The sequence below is a fragment of the Strix uralensis genome, chromosome 26 (genome assembly GCF_047716275.1).
Source record: "Strix uralensis isolate ZFMK-TIS-50842 chromosome 26, bStrUra1, whole genome shotgun sequence".
In the NCBI taxonomy this organism is placed as follows: Eukaryota; Metazoa; Chordata; class Aves; order Strigiformes; family Strigidae; genus Strix; species Strix uralensis.
In genome coordinates this window covers 2329065-2347280 of record NC_133997.1, presented here as the reverse complement: position 1 = coordinate 2347280, position 18216 = coordinate 2329065, and the positions used below count along the sequence as shown (strand labels likewise).

At 43.5% G+C, this 18216-nt stretch overlaps 1 protein-coding gene across 8 annotated transcripts in view; it reads right to left on the bottom strand.

Annotated features, from left to right (window-relative positions):
* The window catches only part of ALG9 (ALG9 alpha-1,2-mannosyltransferase), a 126349-nt gene extending 108133 nt beyond the window's left edge, over positions 1-18216 (bottom strand). For 4 of the 8 annotated variants that reach the window (XR_012632287.1, XR_012632288.1, XM_074894949.1 and 1 more), the window contains exons 1-13: positions 18042-18215; positions 17257-17395; positions 16932-17066; positions 16058-16128; positions 15066-15154; positions 13934-14069; positions 13496-13583; positions 13257-13362; positions 8050-8172; positions 5956-6110; positions 3612-3741; positions 2742-2889; positions 2292-2421 (exon numbers count right to left, since the gene is read on the bottom strand). Coding sequence is in view for 4 of the 8 variants with exons in the window: in XM_074894949.1 (XP_074751050.1) it covers positions 2292-2421; positions 2742-2889; positions 3612-3741; positions 5956-6110; positions 8050-8172; positions 13257-13362; positions 13496-13583; positions 13934-14069; positions 15066-15154; positions 16058-16128; positions 16932-17066; positions 17257-17395; positions 18042-18142 (1551 nt within the window). In the remaining 4 variants the exon portion in view is untranslated. Of the gene's footprint in view, positions 1-2291; positions 2422-2741; positions 2890-3611; positions 3742-5955; positions 6111-8049; positions 8173-13256; positions 13363-13495; positions 13584-13933; positions 14070-15065; positions 15155-16057; positions 16129-16931; positions 17067-17256; positions 17396-18041 lie in introns of all 8 variants that reach the window. The other 4 variants (XR_012632289.1, XR_012632290.1, XM_074894946.1 and 1 more) reach the window with 3 other exon arrangements.

Sequence of the window (18216 nt, the reverse complement as noted above, 5' to 3'; positions counted from 1 at the left end):
TGAACAGAGCTGCAAGGAATTTCTAAATTACATCCTATCCTCTTCTGTTCTCCTTTCCTTTTCCTCTCCCCACTCTTTTTTTATTTGATGGAACCACTATCCTAAAGGGTGGAGAACTACATTTGATCACATCCTGAATAACAGAAGTGGGCACAGTACAGTACAGAGATGGAGCTAAGGGCACAGCCTGCTGCTGCACTGCTGCAGCCACATGTGTCCGGATGGATGTTAGCCTGGCCACACAGAGCACAACAGGAGCTTGTCTTGTTTACCACAGATAAAGTTCAACCATTTTGAGCAAAACCAGACATGTTTTACTGATCACTCAAATGCGTATTTCAAAAATGAGACCAAGCTTCAGGTGGTTCCTATGGTTCAAAACAGAGTTAAAGGGAATTGGAAAAGAAGTGAAAATAAAATGGTTAAAAAAAGCTTCCTCTGAAGTCAGGAGTTTTTAACAGTTTCAGTTTTTAGGCCTAATCTACCGTTCCTGCTTGGATACATCTCTGTAAGAAATAATATCTTATATCTTTCTTAGCAGCTTCAGAGACAAATGCATCTCACCAGTAGAACAAGTACAAGTTAAGTGCTGTTCAACATGATTAAGGAAGGAAGAATTGCAAAACAGGAAGATCAAATCATTCTTTTCCCCAGCGTCTCATAGCAACAGAAACACTGAGATTTACTCTTCCGTTTTCAAGCAGAGCAGTAATAGATACTTACACTTGAAACAGAGATCAGTCCCATTTCTGCAGCCATTCATTGTTTTTAAGCTGTCCACGGCTCAGATAATCCTTCTGAACCAATAAATGACCAACAGACTCATGCTATTTAGATTTATTTGCTCTGATGGTCTTTTCCAGTGCTTGCTAACTTTTTTTTTTTCCAAATCTGGGTATGCTTGCACTCATAAGCTCACTAAACTTGAGAAAAGATATTGTCCTCTTGGTGTTATTAGCAGGTTAGAAGTAGAAGTTTTAAGACCCCATTTAAAATTGACATTTAGTAACTAATTTCTAATGTCCTAGGCCCTTTTGCTTGCATGAGAAATAACAAAATTGTAGGGTGACATTAAGAAACAACCATGAAACAAAAGTGTGTTTTGCTCCATTAGTCACAGGCTGTGCAACAGCCAGCTGTCTGTGCTAAAAATATGCCACAGTTAAAGATTTCGTAAATTAAATGCACTGCAGCAGACAGCTTCTCTCAGGTGGGAACACGCCTCCTTCCCATTTCCAGTAACTACATAATGAGGCTCAAAATAAGAGAGCTTTAACCCAGAAGATAGATCCCTGCTTTTACCCACACAGTTTGCTCCTGTGTTACAGTACTGCCTTCCATCTGCTTCTGTGAGCGGATCGCAAGTGCTTGTACAATATCTAAAAGGTCAAAGTCATGAGCCACATAGACAAGCACATGTATACTGTCTTCAGGCAGGACAGACCCACTCATGTAAACCAGAGACCTGGTCCATTACATGTGAGTGCTTCATATGTACTGATGGACACAGGAAAATATGGACATATCAAAGCTACCCTCTAAGATGCTGAGAGAGAATGAAGAAGGGACTATGCATCTCCTGGTAGTTCCTCTCATTCAAGCCTTAGGACAAAGGATGACTAAATACCTAGTGCACTGCAAAGAGTATTTAGTGCACTGCTAAGATTTAACCTGCTAAATAATTTTAAAGAAGTTAGCCAACAATAATTTTTAAATATTCATACACGTGCACTGTTTTTGTTTAGGTAACACAATACAACCAGGAAAAGTAACAAATTAATAACACCAGTATACATCATCTTAACAGATTCCCACTGAAATCACTGATGCAATTTTTTCAGTGAAGTTCCAAATTAAGTTCCTCCTTCTCAGTTGCAAATATAATGAATACATTTATATTTTAAAAGAAAGGAAAGTACGAAGGAAAATTTCCATCCCTGCTCAGTGATAAACATTTTCTGTGGGGAATTTCAAACTACTCATTCAGTTCACTTTCCTGTGATCACAGTAACACATTATACTAAACCCAAAATTGCAGTAACTAGGAATTGTTAATACTACTTCTTTTTTATTATTATTATTATGTCTTTAAATGAAAAATAGGCAGATAAAATGCAAACAGAAGCAACTCACATAAATGGGGAAATTTCCAAGTGCTGCAGAAAAGTCATTTTTGTTCTGTAACTTGTATGGTCCCCGGGAAACAAAACGGGGACGTGCAATCATAGGCATTATATTAATACAAATTATACAGTAAGGTAAGGAAAAGAAAACAGGAATATAATCCTTACATATCGAGATGGCTCTTCCTTGTTTTGGTCGTTCATGTCAGTGGGAATGATCCGTGTGGCCATTGGTCCCTTGGCAAACGGTTTTGGTAACTGGCCCCTGAATTCTGACAGGATGAACTGGAGCTGCCAACTGCAGAGAAGTGTCAGAAAGCCCAGCAGTAAAATGCAGGAGCTAGTAACATTTTGTGTGAAAAAAGCCAAAAGCACAACGAAGGACATTTCATTTCTGAGGGTAGACAGCCCTGCTAGAGGAGCAGTCCCACTACAAATTTTCAGTAGCTTCTGGCCAACATAATCTGCTGACAACAAACTTCAGGATCCCTTGTTTTGCATATGCTGGTGTCAACAGAGGTACAAGGTCTTGAAGGTTACTTCCATAAATACTTCTTACGAGAAGTGTCCCTCCTTATGAATCTCACCAAGTTATAGCTTTTACATAAAGCAACTTACTTATCTGGCAGGAGAAAGCTGCTTGGAAATCTGTGCCACTCCTTTCCCACACAGACATTAACCTGTCTCCCCTCCGGCACAGTGTGAATACTTGGGTCAGTAGCAATCCTGTGAAATTCTGGGTACAGGTCCAGGGGCCCATGGTAGCCTATGGAAGGCAGAAAGTTGTAAATAAGGTTAAAGAAATGGGTGATATCTACATGACTACTTCTGAAAGACTACAAAAAATTGTTCATACAGAACTTTTTAACTGATAACTTCTTGAATAAATGAATTGGTTCGTGCTAAAAAGTGGCTGGATTCCAAAGCTCCCCCTCCCTTTAAAAGTGCTGGTACCCTACCACCTTTATTCACATTCTCCTGTCCTCACTGTCAATGGCTACCATCAAGCAAAAAAAAAAAAAAAATTGACTATGTGGGAAGGTTCCCTGCATGGCTCTGATTCAAGAAAGTACTTAAGGACCATATCTAATCCATCTCCATTAAGGACACATGCACCTCATTACAAGTTTTACATGGGGAAATCCTTTTTCAAGTAGGATCATGTGTTTGAAAGTTAAAGTATCTGCTTTAATACTAGTCTGGGTACAGGTTTTATATCAGTATAGTTGTACTGGCTGAAGATGAAGGACAGCAGATTTTTAACATATAATTCCAGTGATACATATACATACACACACACACACACACAATCAATCACTAATGGTGACCATTCAAACTTATTCCTTTCCCTACAGCAATGACATCCAAACTTTTGAGGTTCCTTACTTCTACTGTGCTGCTATAGTCAAAGCAGCACAACTTTGGCAGGCTTTAAGACTTGCCAACACCAATAGCCAGGAAAGCACAAAACAAGTCTAAAATACCAACCTCTGAATAAGGCAACAGAGCGTGACAATGACAAAAGGCCAAAGAGAAAGACAGTCCCCAGAGCCAGCCAGTTAGAGGAGACTGTGTAGTGTTCCAGACGGTAGCGCTGGAATACGAAGTGGTAACATTTCTGAGGAAAGATTGAAAAAAAAGACAATATAAAATTACTCAAACTCCGATACAATTAGCAAAATTCTACTTTTCATAAGGACCTTACAGAAGCACCTGCATCTCTCACCAGATCTTTGGTGCTCATTTTCTCATTCAGACCCATAAAAAGTCACATGGCTCAGTCACATTTCTTAACTAATAACCTAGGGTATTTAAAAATGTTTTCAGCTCTTTTCCCTAGGAAGGGGAAGTCAAGCTGTAAAGTGCTCTCTACCAGGGCCCCAGCTTGGTTGTTCCCTGATGAACCAGCAGCAAGTGTCCCTTTCAGACACTTCTGTAGAACTTCTCTACACGGACAGACCTCATTGTCACTGCTGGACTGACTGCCCCTCTAACAGAAGTTCCATGACCCAGATTTACTGAGTGACCTCTGGTTGTTTACACTGTCTGCAAAAGCTACAGCTTTGAAGTGGATAAAAGAACACACAGCACATTCTGCATCCACCTTTAAACACAAGTCATTCTGAAATTGTTAAAAGAAAAGCCCTTTAGGTTATTCTAATTTAAAAGCCTTTCTGGGAATACCCAGGAAGAACTACATCCAATACTTGGCTTGGTCCCTCCCTCCTGCTCTGCCTTTCTGCAGGAGTGATTATTCACTTCCTATCCTAATACAATTTCTGTTCCTCTTGTCTTGTTTGAATTTTTCTCATAACAGTCAGATCCACGTGGTTTGGAGAAGTAGGCTCTGACAAGCTTGTACTACTAGTGGGCAATCAGTTCTAAATTCTCAGCTGGATACCGAATACTGGACAAAATGTCATCAAAAAGTGTTCAAATGTGCAGGACAGAAATACACACTAGATTTTCCTAAAGCCATATTTGGCAAAGGTCCTAAACCATTGCCCTCTGATGAATGTTCCAACAGCACATAGCAATTCTCAGTCAGAGCCATAAAACTGCTGACATTACAGAGCTTGATCCTGTACGAATGCAAGGACTGAAACTCATCTGGGGTGCTCCAGCTTAGCACCATAAAGCATCAGCAATGATGGGAGATCAACAGTCAGAATAGCAACTGACCAGGGGAAGAACAAGAGTGATTTGAGGGGTGCAGGCAATGCTGGTGGGGAGCCCAGGAGCCAGCAGTAGTGCACAGCAGGACAAAAGAGTAATAGCAGAATGAGGTCGAACAGCTGAAACAGGCTCTACGAGGGACTAGTGACTGCATTCCTGTGCCTCTTTAACAGAGGAAAGATGAATAATTTTGAGCTTTGGGAAGGTTTATATCAATCTATATTAGTGCTTTACTCTATGAAGTGTTTCAAGTGATATTTACTAAACATCCAATTTTTGGCTCTTCCAAGTGTCCACCACAATTTCCTAATGCCTAAAATAGATCACTTTTCCTTTTTCAAATCAGTGAAGAATTCCTACTAAGATACAACAAAATGCATTTCCTACACACACACATTCCCACCCCTTAAAGCTTCCTTAACAGTAGACAAAGGAGGCACAACGCTATAAGCGAGTTACTAATCCTCATGATGTCCCTTGGATGTTGTGTTGTATTGGCACAACATCACAACTGCTCCTCACCAGAAATTTCCACTTGGGATGGGAGAACAACTCAAAGTTATCATGAAATAATTAGTGGCAAGGAAATATTCTCAACCATTTACCACTTTACACAATCCCAGACAAGCTCCTAATGTGATCACCTTATAAAGCCATGAAACTTAATCTTTTTTTGCTGGGCTGTTAAGCAGCCTGCACTGCTGCAAGTCCAAGATTACTAGATGAGCTCATTCTGTATGACACTCAGGGGGGAAATCCCAAATATTTTTGCTTTTACATCACATCTTACAGAGGGCTAATAGTTTTCCACATAGTCTCAATCAACCTGTACAGAAAGATTATGGTTTAACTCGTGAAATCAGCAACACACATAATTCAATATTAGAACAGCCGTGCATTTTGTTTCCAGAGCCTCACCAACTATCCACGAAACATGGTTCAAAAATGAAAACTGTACCAGTTAACAGATTAAAGACGATGACCAAAAGTTATGCATAGGACAGTCCTGAACTGTGTAATCACTGTGGATTGTGTCACAGACACAGATATTCTGCAAAAGTTCCCAAATTTTGGGAAGCAATGTCAAAGAAGTCAGCTAGCAGTTATGCTTCCTAAAGGTATGAGCTCATTAAAAACACATTCCACTAAAACTTACCTGAAGAGCAGACAGAGCCACAGCACTGCAGAGACAGATGAGGGGATAGATGGGAAAGAGAAACCTCTCTTCTTTGTGGGGCTGACTGAAGAAAATCATGATCCAAATGTACATAGGAGCTAGTGTCAGCCAGTAGGGACGGCCCAGATTCTGAACTGAAAGAAACAAACACTCAGCAAAGCAGTAATGTAAGAATGAGGGGTTATCCTGTTTCCCCTCTTGCACAATCATATCTCACATTCAGAAGCCCATTATCCAGATGCAAACCATTGCCTTCAGACCCAAACAAACCATGTTCTGAGCAGCCGTGTTGCTAAAATCCAGGTGACACTTCCAGTCAGTATAGAATTTTGATCAGAGAATTTTTGTAGATTCCTACAATACTAAAAATTTCAATGGACTTTAAAAGACCAAAACCAGAAAATAAGGGACTGCATTACTGAATCCAAGCAAGAGAAAAAATCCATCAAGAATTGACATGTCTAAAGAGGTAGTCAGAAGTACTAGTTTTCCTGCTGTGTATTATGGTATGCATACAAAGATCAGAAAGGATCTCCTCTGGACCTACCCTTCCACTTACAAACGGTTGTTTAGTGACTGAAGTTTCCACAACCTTCATTGCTTCATTACAAAAATAACAGCATGAGAGGTCTCTGAGGCACCTTCTGCTTAACGGAGGAAATAACTGACTCAAAAATAACAACAATTACCCTGAATTTTAGTCACACTGAGGAGGGTTCTACAGCGCCTGACAATTTTCAGTCCCTCTTCTGCCCCCTTGCTACTCCCAACAGCAGAGTTAAGCAATTAAGCTAACGGCATTTCACAGACAGTAAGAACAAAGCACTTGGCAGAATTGCTCCCGCTGTTAAGTACAAGAACACCGAGTGAACAGCAGGAAATCTTGCATTTACAGGATCTCCTGCTGAGCTTTTACTGGTTTCTGACAGTATGTCAGTCATATCCAAGGAACAGATATAAGCAAATACCCGTTCACATACATTTTCAGCAAGGATTATGATGTTATTGTTTCTTGTATTCAGTAAAAAAAACAGAGAGCGAAGCACTGACTGGACTGATGAATCTGGAGGCTGCTGTAGACGCTTTATGAATCTTCCCTAGGAAAACGGCAGAGAAGAATTCACACTTCCTCAACACCATTTTCCTCTCTAGTCACTTGCCAAATGTCATGTATTTAAACTGATGTCATTTTATTTAAGAGAAAGTTCAGCATGAAGTAGGGAATATTCTGGTTCCTCCTTTTTCTAGTCTCAGTATATCCACACCTATGGGGACACTTCTCAAAGCATGGAGTAGCAAAGCTGTCCTGCCAGGGCCTCGTCCTGTGAGTTGAAGAGTGCCCTTCACAGTGCACAGAAGAGTCCAGGTTCAGTCCCGACACGGGTGGCAGCAGCAAAGACCAGAGGATGCCTATGTGTAGGCTCAGCCCCAACAATCAAAAAGGAAATAACTGTTCTCTAAAGCTGCTGCAGAAAGCATTCTGGCAGTGGGATAAAAATTAACAATGGAAGAGCCAGCAAAAGGTTCCCCAAATAACTCTAAAGGCTATAATATAAAGGTAGAATAAATAATATAAAGGTAGAATAACTCTATCATTTCCAGCTGCAGATAACAGGAAACAACGAGTACATAGTTTCTTTCCCTCTTAAGATTTCTGACAGGGCTATTTCTAATGCATTTGCACATCTGGTTGAAGGTTAGGTACCATACAATTTGTTAAGCTTACTCTGGGTATGGATAGTTCAGCCTTGAACACTGTTCTTCTTGAGGTGAAGGCAGGGAACACAGGAATCATCCTTAAAGAGAAAAACATGTTTCTGCCATTTTGCAGACAGCATGTGAGTAGATGCATCTCACTGCATGTTCTTTCTGCACAGCAGCTCCATTCCAGGGTCAATACTGAAGTGAGTAATGAGCTCTAGGAACTTTACTATTACTCCAAAGACCTTCCCTGAACCCTAGTTTCACTTCCAGTAAAGGAAAGCTGCTCTTTGGCAGGCAAGCTCTCCCTTCAGTAACAAGGTTGAGATCTGGGCTGTCCGTGCTTGGCTCTCACAGCTGTCTTATACTCACCATGAAATTTCTGAAGCAGGCACTCCATGAGATAGGTCAGTGGCAGCACAAGCAGTGCCAAAATAAATGCCACGTTGAAATTCAGAAAGCCATTGATAAAATAGAAGAACCAGGGTTCTGTACCTAAAGGATGAGAAAAGGAAACAAGAGTTTTTAAATACATGCATGTACGAGATCTAGATTTAACAGCACGCTTTGTTCCTTCTCTGCCTGACACAGACTGAGATAATCAGCAGCAGACATCCATTCTCTCCATTGTAAGCATACTGGAACCAAACAACGGAAAGGGTGTGGACAGAAAATCTTGCAGCTGGACAGAGGATGCAGCCCCACGGAATGAGCCTGAGCCATCTCAAAGCAGTCTCATGGTTCTGCCCCTCACCCATAAAACTAACATAATAGTGGCATGAAAGTTAGTCAACAACCATACAAAGGCACCAGAGTATCTCACAATCATGTCTGCCCAAGAAACTTCACTGTCTTCCTTTTCAGAAATTATTTTTCTCCTTCCTTTTTCGCTGGGTCATAGTCAATATCACATCTGCTGCTCATGAATCACAGGCCTCTCTAAAAGTCAGCCTTGCCCAGCAGAGCCTACGCAGCATGAGAGGCGGAAACTTGTAAAACTAGGAAATTTTACTCCAAATTCATTCTTTCTAATTGCAGAGAAGTACCAGAGGAATAACACAAAAACACACAATGTTAATAAGAGATCATTATAATTCTGGAGTGATGATGGATATTCCATGTTGGCAGAAATAGAAAATGTACCAAAAAGGAACAAGAAAAAGAGTTTACATTCACACTTCACCCCAGCAAAGACTCTGCCACTAAAGTTTATCTGGATGCTAGTTTTGGTACCTCCTTAGAGTCAACATTATTTAAAATGTCTCTACTTCAATTTGTTTTTACAGTGCAGCTTCAGACAGGAGCAAGCCAACTTTGCCTCCTAACATGACATACTTGGGTATTGGTTGCAAGCTTCGAAGGTTGTAAATGGAAAGAAATTCCAGTCCAACTGTCATTTATTTGGACTCTTAATTCAGGATGCTCAAAATCCTGAACAATAAAGAATGCCAGTTCCTCTCCACACATTTGCCACTCTCTCAGTGTGATTAGCTCAATCAGTCAGTAAATGACATGCGGGGGCTTTAATCACTGCACTGTTGTGACATGTGTCACATGCTGCAGCAATTTCCTGCAATCAGAGCCACTTAAATAGGGTCCATGTTGAAATTAATCAGACAACTGAAAAGCAGCAAGGAAAACCCAAAACCTCTGCAGCTTCTATAGATAAATAGGATTAGAAACTGCACTAGTAATGTCAGAAACATGTCACTGGAGTTACTAAGGCCAAGTCCAAGCAACTGAGGTTCATCTAGGAAACCTTTAGCTATTAACACTGAAAGCAAATGGCAATTACAGATCTGGGGAGTAGGGGGCCTTAAGGAAGTGAATTATTAGAAATTCACCTTCCCTCTCCCTCCATCTGCCTCATAATGCTTGAAAGTCCCACATGAGCACAATCCTCAGCCTGTGAAAGGCTGAACATGGGATACAGTAGAGTGAAAGATCATGTCAAGCGAGGACATGACAGAGTTATCTGTGTGGCAACACTGAAGTATTGCCAATGTCCCCTCCTCCTTCTCTAGAGCCTCTTGGTGACTCTCCATATTTAAGGACTGCAATTCTAAATAATCACCATGACAGATCTTGAACACGTGCAGAAAGCAGATCAGTTTAGGACTGAAGCATACTACCCTTCCTAGAAATCAGGGTTGCTGACTGGGATATGTCTGTGAGGGAAAACGTGAGGCAGTCTGGAGTAATCACACTGTAACTCTTCCAGTGGACATCTAGAAAGTGTGTGTGAAGGGGGCTCAGGTTTCTTCTCAGCCCTGCCACCTCCAGATTCTCTTCTGAGGCAACAGTACGAGTTTCTAAATACATACAGCAGGATTAGCACTGGTTAGGCCCCACTAGTAACTACTTCCATGAAGCACCAAGGCCCCTCCTTATATAAAAAAAGGACTGGAACTGGGTTCCATAGCCTGCTTCTCCACTCCCACTGCTGGTAAACAACAGCCACTTTATCATAGAAGATGCCAGGACGAAGTAGAAAGCTTCTTGAACTGATATAAACTGTTACCCTCCTCCGGGTACAATTAGGCTGCACAGCACAGCCAAGTCCCAAATCTTTAATGAAGAGTACCAGGGACCACACTGTCACCCTTTTACCTGCCCCAGCAGCTATGGAAAGTAAAGGAGATTAACTATGACGCTCTCTGGTCTGGTCTCTGATTTGATAGCCTGGGACTCAGGAATGAAGGACACTTCATGAAGCACACCTCTGCCACAATCCAGATACAGCCTTAAAGGCCCAGAGGTGTCCTGAGGGACTCAGCTAATAAAGAGGCCAGCTGGTCTGAAGCACAGTTTTAACAAAAAGGCTACTTTCTCAGATTTTTTTGCAGGATGAAATTGAATTGCTCTTAAGAACTAAGGACTCTCCAATGAGGAAGCTTCTTCTCTGGGTGAGGAAAAAAAAAAAAAGAAAAAAATATGAGAGGAGAACAGTGCACTGCACAAGCAAGCTAAATAATTCACAGACACCAGGCGAAAAGCAATAGGCTTGGTCACTGTGATGACTCACCCATTCAGAGGCATTCAGTCTCAATGCCTCCCAGGGCAAAATGCTTTTATTCTTGTTATCCACAACGACTGGAGGTGATCTGAGAAAAAACTGCAATGTAAAAAAAGAAAAACCCCATTGCATACAAGAAGTCCTGGCCCAGAACAACATCTTTCAAGCAGGGAGGGATACTAAAGAACTCTCCACGCACAGTACTGATGGCAACATGCTTCCACAGCATCGCCTCCAGACCATGACAGAAGATGTAACTTTCCTGCAAGTATCCCACATGCTGAGCAGATGTGGGCTGTAGGAGAGAGAGACTGATGACAGCAGTGGGAAGAACACTGTGGCCCAGTCAGTTCATGGGACTATGGCTCCATGGGATAACCAACTGGAAGCACTGTCAGACACTGAGCCAGAAGCTGGTCTGAATTTTGTGCTCTGTGACAGGCTCCAGGAGCAATTCTAGAAATCAAACTTGCACACAAGTTAATAGAACTTAACAAGCTACCATGTTACAGCCTGACCACAGCAATGGTGAGGGTGGCTCAGGACAAAGCAGAGGAGTTGTAAAATAGGCTTAAACTAAGGTGCCCCACCCTATGTTTGTCACAGGCTAAAAGCCTGCATGCAGACAGGAACTGTAGCTCAGCTGTTAAGCAGTAACTAAGCTGCAATAATTTGATCATGAGTCACAGCCCTCATTCTAAGCAGGTCTGATTCACTGCTAGTATAATAAACAGTCTGCTTTCTGCATTTCATTTATTTTCACTCTATTTCAGAACCAGAACTCAACAGAGCAAGGTGTCATATAAACAGCCCCAGCATATTCCACTCAAGCCAAACAAAGCTTCCCAAAGTGCCATCACACTGCAAGTCACAGCCAAGGCTCTGATCACAGCAAGTGGGACAAAACTTTTGTCACGAATTGTGCATTCTTAGAAGATATGTACACAAAAACATCCCAAAGCCTCAGAATCAGGTTTAGGGATATACGCTTAGAAGCTACTTTCCTTTGGCTGCAGAAACCTAATCACCTCAGGAAAATACTCATTGCACAGACTGTGTTTATCCAAAATGAGTGTACTGTTACAGACAAAAACAGAAAAAAAAAAAAATAATCGAACTTTGTCTCCAGAACTCCAGTCTGCAGACAAAAGGAAAAATACTGTGGTGCTTATACTGAAGATGATATGGGTTGATGGCTCTGCAACCTCCAGCAGTTCCTACTCCCATCATGTGAAAGTTGGGAAATCCCAGCTCCAAAGCCAAAAGGGATTGGCCAGCCTTTCATCTCCCCTAGTAGTGTTATTTTTCCCAAGTGTTTTGAAGCTCTCTAAACCCACAGCGTTGTCCTGGCCACATTGCATTAAAGAGCAATTTCAAGCAGGCTCTTTTACTAGCCTGAGGATGTTATATGAATGTCACTATGAATAAAACACTTCAGAATAGATTGGTCCCTGGAGGCTTCTGGAAACAACTCATGTACCAGTGTGGAAAAGGTCAGGCACAAGCCCATGCCAAAACCTATCAGAGACAGAGACTGGAGTTTACTTACAGAAAATTCATAGCAACAGACTTCAGAGCCTTCCTGCAGAGATGAAGAACCACGGCAAAGCAGCTGTCGCCCTGCTGTGCCACAGCACAAGTAACAAATCACCACTCAGCACCACCCAAAACAGCCCTTCAAATGGACCAACAAATACGGCCTGCAGGGCACTGACAGAGAAAGCCTTGCTGCTAAGCACTGCTGAACCCCTCCTAGAGTATCTCAACAGGGCATAAACAGATGACAGAGATGACACAGGCACCCTGCACCCTAAACTCCCTGAAGTCTCCACCAGCCCCTCTGCAAGAAACACAATACTTTCCTACTCTTCAGCTCTAGAAATACAGGATATGAACAACTTAGTGTAGTGGCAGCTCCCAAATAAACAATATAGCATTGCCATCAAGGTTCACCAAGGTGAGATTGGGGTCACACAGTATCCTAAAAGGCCAGTACCAGGGAACCCCTAGTAGGCAGATGATTTGCCTGCAGATTAGATGCCTTTATGGTAACCTCAGATTCTGCTTGCCAGCAAAGCGCAGGCCATACACTGCCAATAAAAGGAGATTCCCAAGGCACAGCATGGACTCAAAAGTCTGCAGAGACCAGGTTCTGTACTGTTACCCACGTTCTCAAGGTTTTGCACCCTGTGAGGAACAACAGCCAAGAACTCGATTAAAGCTGACAAACTCACACATGCATCACTCGTGTAGTATCCAGACACGTTTGCTACTAACAGTTCTCTGCTGTGACGCCGACACATCTCACGACGGTTTACAGAACTTGAAAGTGAACAGAGCAGCTTAACTCACAGCGTAGAGAAACCCCTGCGGATTCCCAGCTCAACAGAGACATCCTGTGGCAAAAAGGTGGAACTGCAGCCCCATGGAGTTTGCAGGCTGCTTTTGCTCTTTGAGAATACGTCAGAAAAAGGACTGGCAATCAAGACCTGGTGGGTCATGGTAGCAAGACAGTAGCAAGAAAACCGCCAGCTCCCTTTCCGGCTTGTTACCTTAAACTCACCATAGAGATCAGGTCCGTGAGAGGTGAAGACGTTGTATAAAACAATGTTGAGAGGTGCAACTACCAGCTTCCCATAGTAATAGCTGTCCACAACTACCAAGGGCACCTGGAAGAAATCATCTATTATTTAAAGTGCCAGAAGCTTTTCGCTGGACAAAAGCTACATTTTCTTAATGGAACCCACCCCCTTCTATTGCAAGCCCAATTCATTTCCTTTTGGTGTTGTTACAAGCACTTACCAAAAATAGGATCAATGACACCACACACCAGTTGAGGAAACTTTTCCACCTCTGCTTCAGTATCAACAAGTCAAATGCAATAGGAAGCCTGAAAGAGAGACCAGGTATCAACTGGAGACTGTCTTTCCCCACTGCAGGTTCTCCTGACCCTTCAAAGCAAGCAGGGCAGTAGCTGGAAGAAACTCATCACTTCACTGGGCTCTGCTTCTACTCCATATTCCAGTCATCCAACTCAGGTTCTACTCTCAGTATATTAGGGTCAGGAAATCTTCCCAACCTAAGTTCTTCAAAAGCAAAGAAAGCCTGTAGTAATGATCCTGGACTAGGCAGGCAGCTCAGTCCCTGCTAGTTTCTTCCTTCAGCTCTCCAGCCCCTACACTATCCTCAGGCAAGAAACATTTGGCAAAGTACAAAACTCCCGAGCCCTCCTCTCCTTACCCAAGAGCTGCACTGAAGGGCCAGCCCAGAAGGGCTCCAGCAGCCACCCCCAGCACTGCTACAGAGGTCTTGTCCATATACCAGCCAGTCATGGCAATCACCGTGGTGTACATGCAGAAACTGCTTGGGAGGAAAGCTGCAACACAAGGAACAAAAGGGGTTAGCACAGCTTTCCCACAGCAGAACTGCATGAGGCCAATATAAGGCTAATCTCCATTCACTCCATTGGAGCTGGGATACTATAGTGGATACTCTCATTTCAGTGAAAGCACAAAAAAAGAGGATTCTTATTCGGCAAGGCCATAAATACTTCCTTTAAGTACGAACACCTCTTTCCTCAGAGGCACCCCACAGTGGTAACCAGATGACAGCATCCACAGTTACCACTTGTAACAATTGCTGCACCCTCTATATTCTGCTAGATTGAAAAAAAAGAAACAAACCTGCTCAAATGGCAGCAGGAAATGTGAGCTAACTGGGTACAGTCTCTGAAACAACTGGGCAGAGACTGGTGAGAAGCAAAGAACGAGGAGACCTATGACACTGCAAAAACAATGAACAGAAAGTCCTTTCTCCACTCACCATAAACATAAAAAAAGAGTAAAATAGGAAATCTCTGCATTCATAAGTTGTGGTATTTCCCTTTACGTTTCTGTATGCACACAATACAGAAAACCTTTGCTCAAAGTCTCTCTTTGCACCTTCCTCAATACCTACAGCAGGTGTTTTTTAAGTCTTACAGTGGTTGGCTAGACAAATGGGTACAACCAGCCAGAGGGGACAGGGCACAAAACCAAATGACAGTGCCAAAATATGACCCTCCTTCCTTGGATTAAAATATGTTCAAGGAAAGTAGGCTAAGACCCTGTTTAAAAGGCATGGCCCATTGCAGAGAAACTGGAGGCAGCAATGGAAACAAACATGCCCTGGAAATGAAGAGATACAAGAGTGATGCAGGCAACATAATTTGAATCAACACCTATTCTGTCATCACACCTGCCATTAGAAATACCTGCAGCAGAACACAACAAACTAGAGAGATATTTTAGTGCTGAGGATTTTCTTCTCTCTGGACCTGTCTTTGGTTTCTATGGACAAAGTAACTGTTAGTGTCATTGCTAAGCAAATTTACCTGCAGATGAGCAAAACATTCCAGTGCTGAGTACTAAGAAGGCCAACATCAGTCGGCTCACATGCAGCCCAAACTTCTTGCACACGGCCCTAAGGAAGCAAGAGAGAATTATATACCACGAAAATATCCTCAATACATAAAAGAACAGTATCCAATGTATGCAGAACCACAAACAATCCATGGAGCATCCTGCGAGCTTTAAGGTGGGTGATTCTCATTACTCAGCCACTGAAGGCAACCTGAAGGGCAGCATGACTGCTTGTGGCCTGGGATTTCAGATCCTCATAAGTTACACTAGTGCAAAACCCTAGAAGAGACTTGGCTTTGACCAGTGTCAGTTGTGCTCATGCAAATCTCAGGAACTTCAGGAGGCTGCACTGCTGCAGCAACATCAATCTATCTAAGATTTTCACCTCTCAAAATCACACCATGCAAAAAGCCACAACTCACATTCTTAAAACCAGACTATGGCCAACAGAAAAGTCTGTTGCAGGGTCTGAAAGCCACAAATGCAGAGGCAGCAGGTAAAAATAAAAATCCAACTTAAACAAGATAATTGTATGTTCAGGCTACTGCTTTTAGTGGATGTAAGCACCATTGACAGATACATTACATACAGCAACAATCAACGTATTCGACTAAAATTCACTCTGATGAGCAAACACAGCACTAGTCTCTCTTCCAGCAGAGCTCAGTTTATAACACTCCCACCCTGCTTGCTGGTATCAGTGAGAAAACGACTGTAGTCAACAAAATACTGGAGTGGAGATGCAGGTGGCAGATCTGAGAATACAATTTTGTCCTAACAGTGGAATTCTGACCCATATTTCATTGAGTCATGAGAACAAATATTTTCAAGGTTCACTATGAAGTAGCCAAATCTACTAGACACATCTACACATGAGCTTCAGACTGTACTTCCTGTGGTAATAACTAAATACGTTACTCACATTGCTCCAAAACATTCACTGCGGACAGTTTCTAATACTTACTTGTAGAAGTAGAGTTCACAAACGCAGCTCAGGAAGGCCAGGAAGCATCGGAGGAAATAGAAGATAAGGACCTAGGAGACATACTCAGAGTCTGAACAAGGTTTGCAATGAAGCTTATGCACCTATTGCTAGCAAGTTGGTCCCAAGAACAAAAGTTCTGAAGAGGACAGAGCAAGTTTGGCAGTGCTGCATGAAGCTATTCTTGGAGACCCAGATCCCACACCAAGGGATGCTGAAGATCCCAGCAGCTTGAAGCCTAGACCTCTAACACTGAAGTCCTTTACAACACAAAAAGCAAACACAGTCCACTGAACTTACCAGAACTAGCCCCCTTTTGTTTTCTGTTGAGCAGAAAAATGCCAAGAATGGCAATGGATACCCAGGCAGAATGCACATTCAGTGCTTTTTCTTTAACACTTCTGTGAGTTCAGTTTGCAATATCCCTTACAAAATACTAATTTATTTTTTATAGTTTATTGAAAAAAATATATCAAAACAGTCATTAATAGCTGGCATAGAAAACAACACAGGCTTCTAAAGCATCAGGGTGAAACTCACAGGGGCAAATGAGAGCCCACAGCTGCCAGGTAATTGTCCCGAGGCCTGCACACACTCAAAAGGCCATGGAGCTACCAGCCCCTCTGGGACAGCTTCTTAATCAAACCCAAGCCTGACAGTATTTCCCTGCAACTTCACAATCACTTTTCCTTGGATCCCATTGAGTCAGCTCACAAACCGCTGCAAATCCTTAAAGGGAGGTTAGTGTTTGTAAACACTACTTCTCTTACCTCTGATAACAAACAAAGCAGCTGTTTAACACAGACTAAAGGCATGTTTATTCATCACAAAAGAAGCTTTCACACATCTGATTTACCTTGTTGGTTTGTAGAACCCTAGCGTGGAACAAGGCTGGTAAGGCATGAAGCCACAGGTAAGCATAGGAGCGGATGGCATAGGCTGGAGAGTATTCCCACGTCTGAAACCCCTTTCCATAAATGAGGTAGTGTGTCTGCAATGGAGATTAAATCAGTAAATACGCATCGCCCAGAGTAGACAGGTTTGCGTTTCCATCTCTGAATTCTTGAGCAAGAAAATTTCTCTTTGAAACACAGAGATTAGCACAAGGTTCTAGATAAATCTGCATTAGCACAGACTAGCTACAAATTCCCAGGTATCTCCAGGGAGAGAAAGCCACTTACTGGTTCCCAATAGTTGAACGTCTCATCACAATCAGAGATGTTGCTTAAGAGAGCTGCACAGAACCTGGCTGAGATGAGACACTTGAAAGCTGTTGATCCTTCAGGGGCCCAAACCTGTCCTGCTTTGCTCCCAGACGATCTAGTCCAAAGAAAAAATACAAATATGCACCAAGAAGACTCAGTAACAAGATCAAGTCCAGCAATGTGACACCAGGCAAAAAACCGACAAGCATATTTGCATCTCTGCCATTTAAGCACTGTGTAAGTAGGGGTAAGTCTTTCATTCCCTGCTTTCTTTGGAGGATGCCAGTCCCCTCCCAAGGAAGCACCATCACCGCCCTCACTATACCAGAGCAACGGCCCCGAGTTCTTAACCCACCGCTGCAAGACCCCCCCGGGACCACCCCTCCTCCCCCAGAGACAGAGAGCACGGCCACGCAGTAGAGGAGCTCCACAGGGAGACCGGGCAGACCCATTTCCACCAGACACGCCGACCCGGCCGGGCACCCCCCCCGGCCACCCGCTGCGGGGCTCACTCGGGGCTGTGGGTACGTTTGAGACGTAAAAAAAACCAGCCGCGAGGAAACCCCTCAGAGGGTGCTCGCAAGCTGACACCGCCCCGCCGGCGCCGCTGGGCCCCACAGGACCAGCTGCGATCCCGCCCGAGTGACGGTGGCAGAACCCGCCCCCGCGAGGCGGCCGCGCGCTGCCCGGGGAAGGGGCCCGCGCCCGGCGCTCGCCGCAGCCCCGGCTCTGGGTCCCCGCCGCCCCGCTCCGACACCTACTCCAGACGGGCCTCCTCCGCGCCCGCGCCCTCCGAACGCGGCCGGGCCGGCTCCCCGCCGCCTCCGGCCCGCGGCCGCTGCCGGGCCCCCTTGGCGGCCATGTCGAGTACGGGAAGCTGAGCGCCCGCTCCCTGCCACCGGCGGACAAGACGAGCCGAGAGGCGGGGCCGAAGCC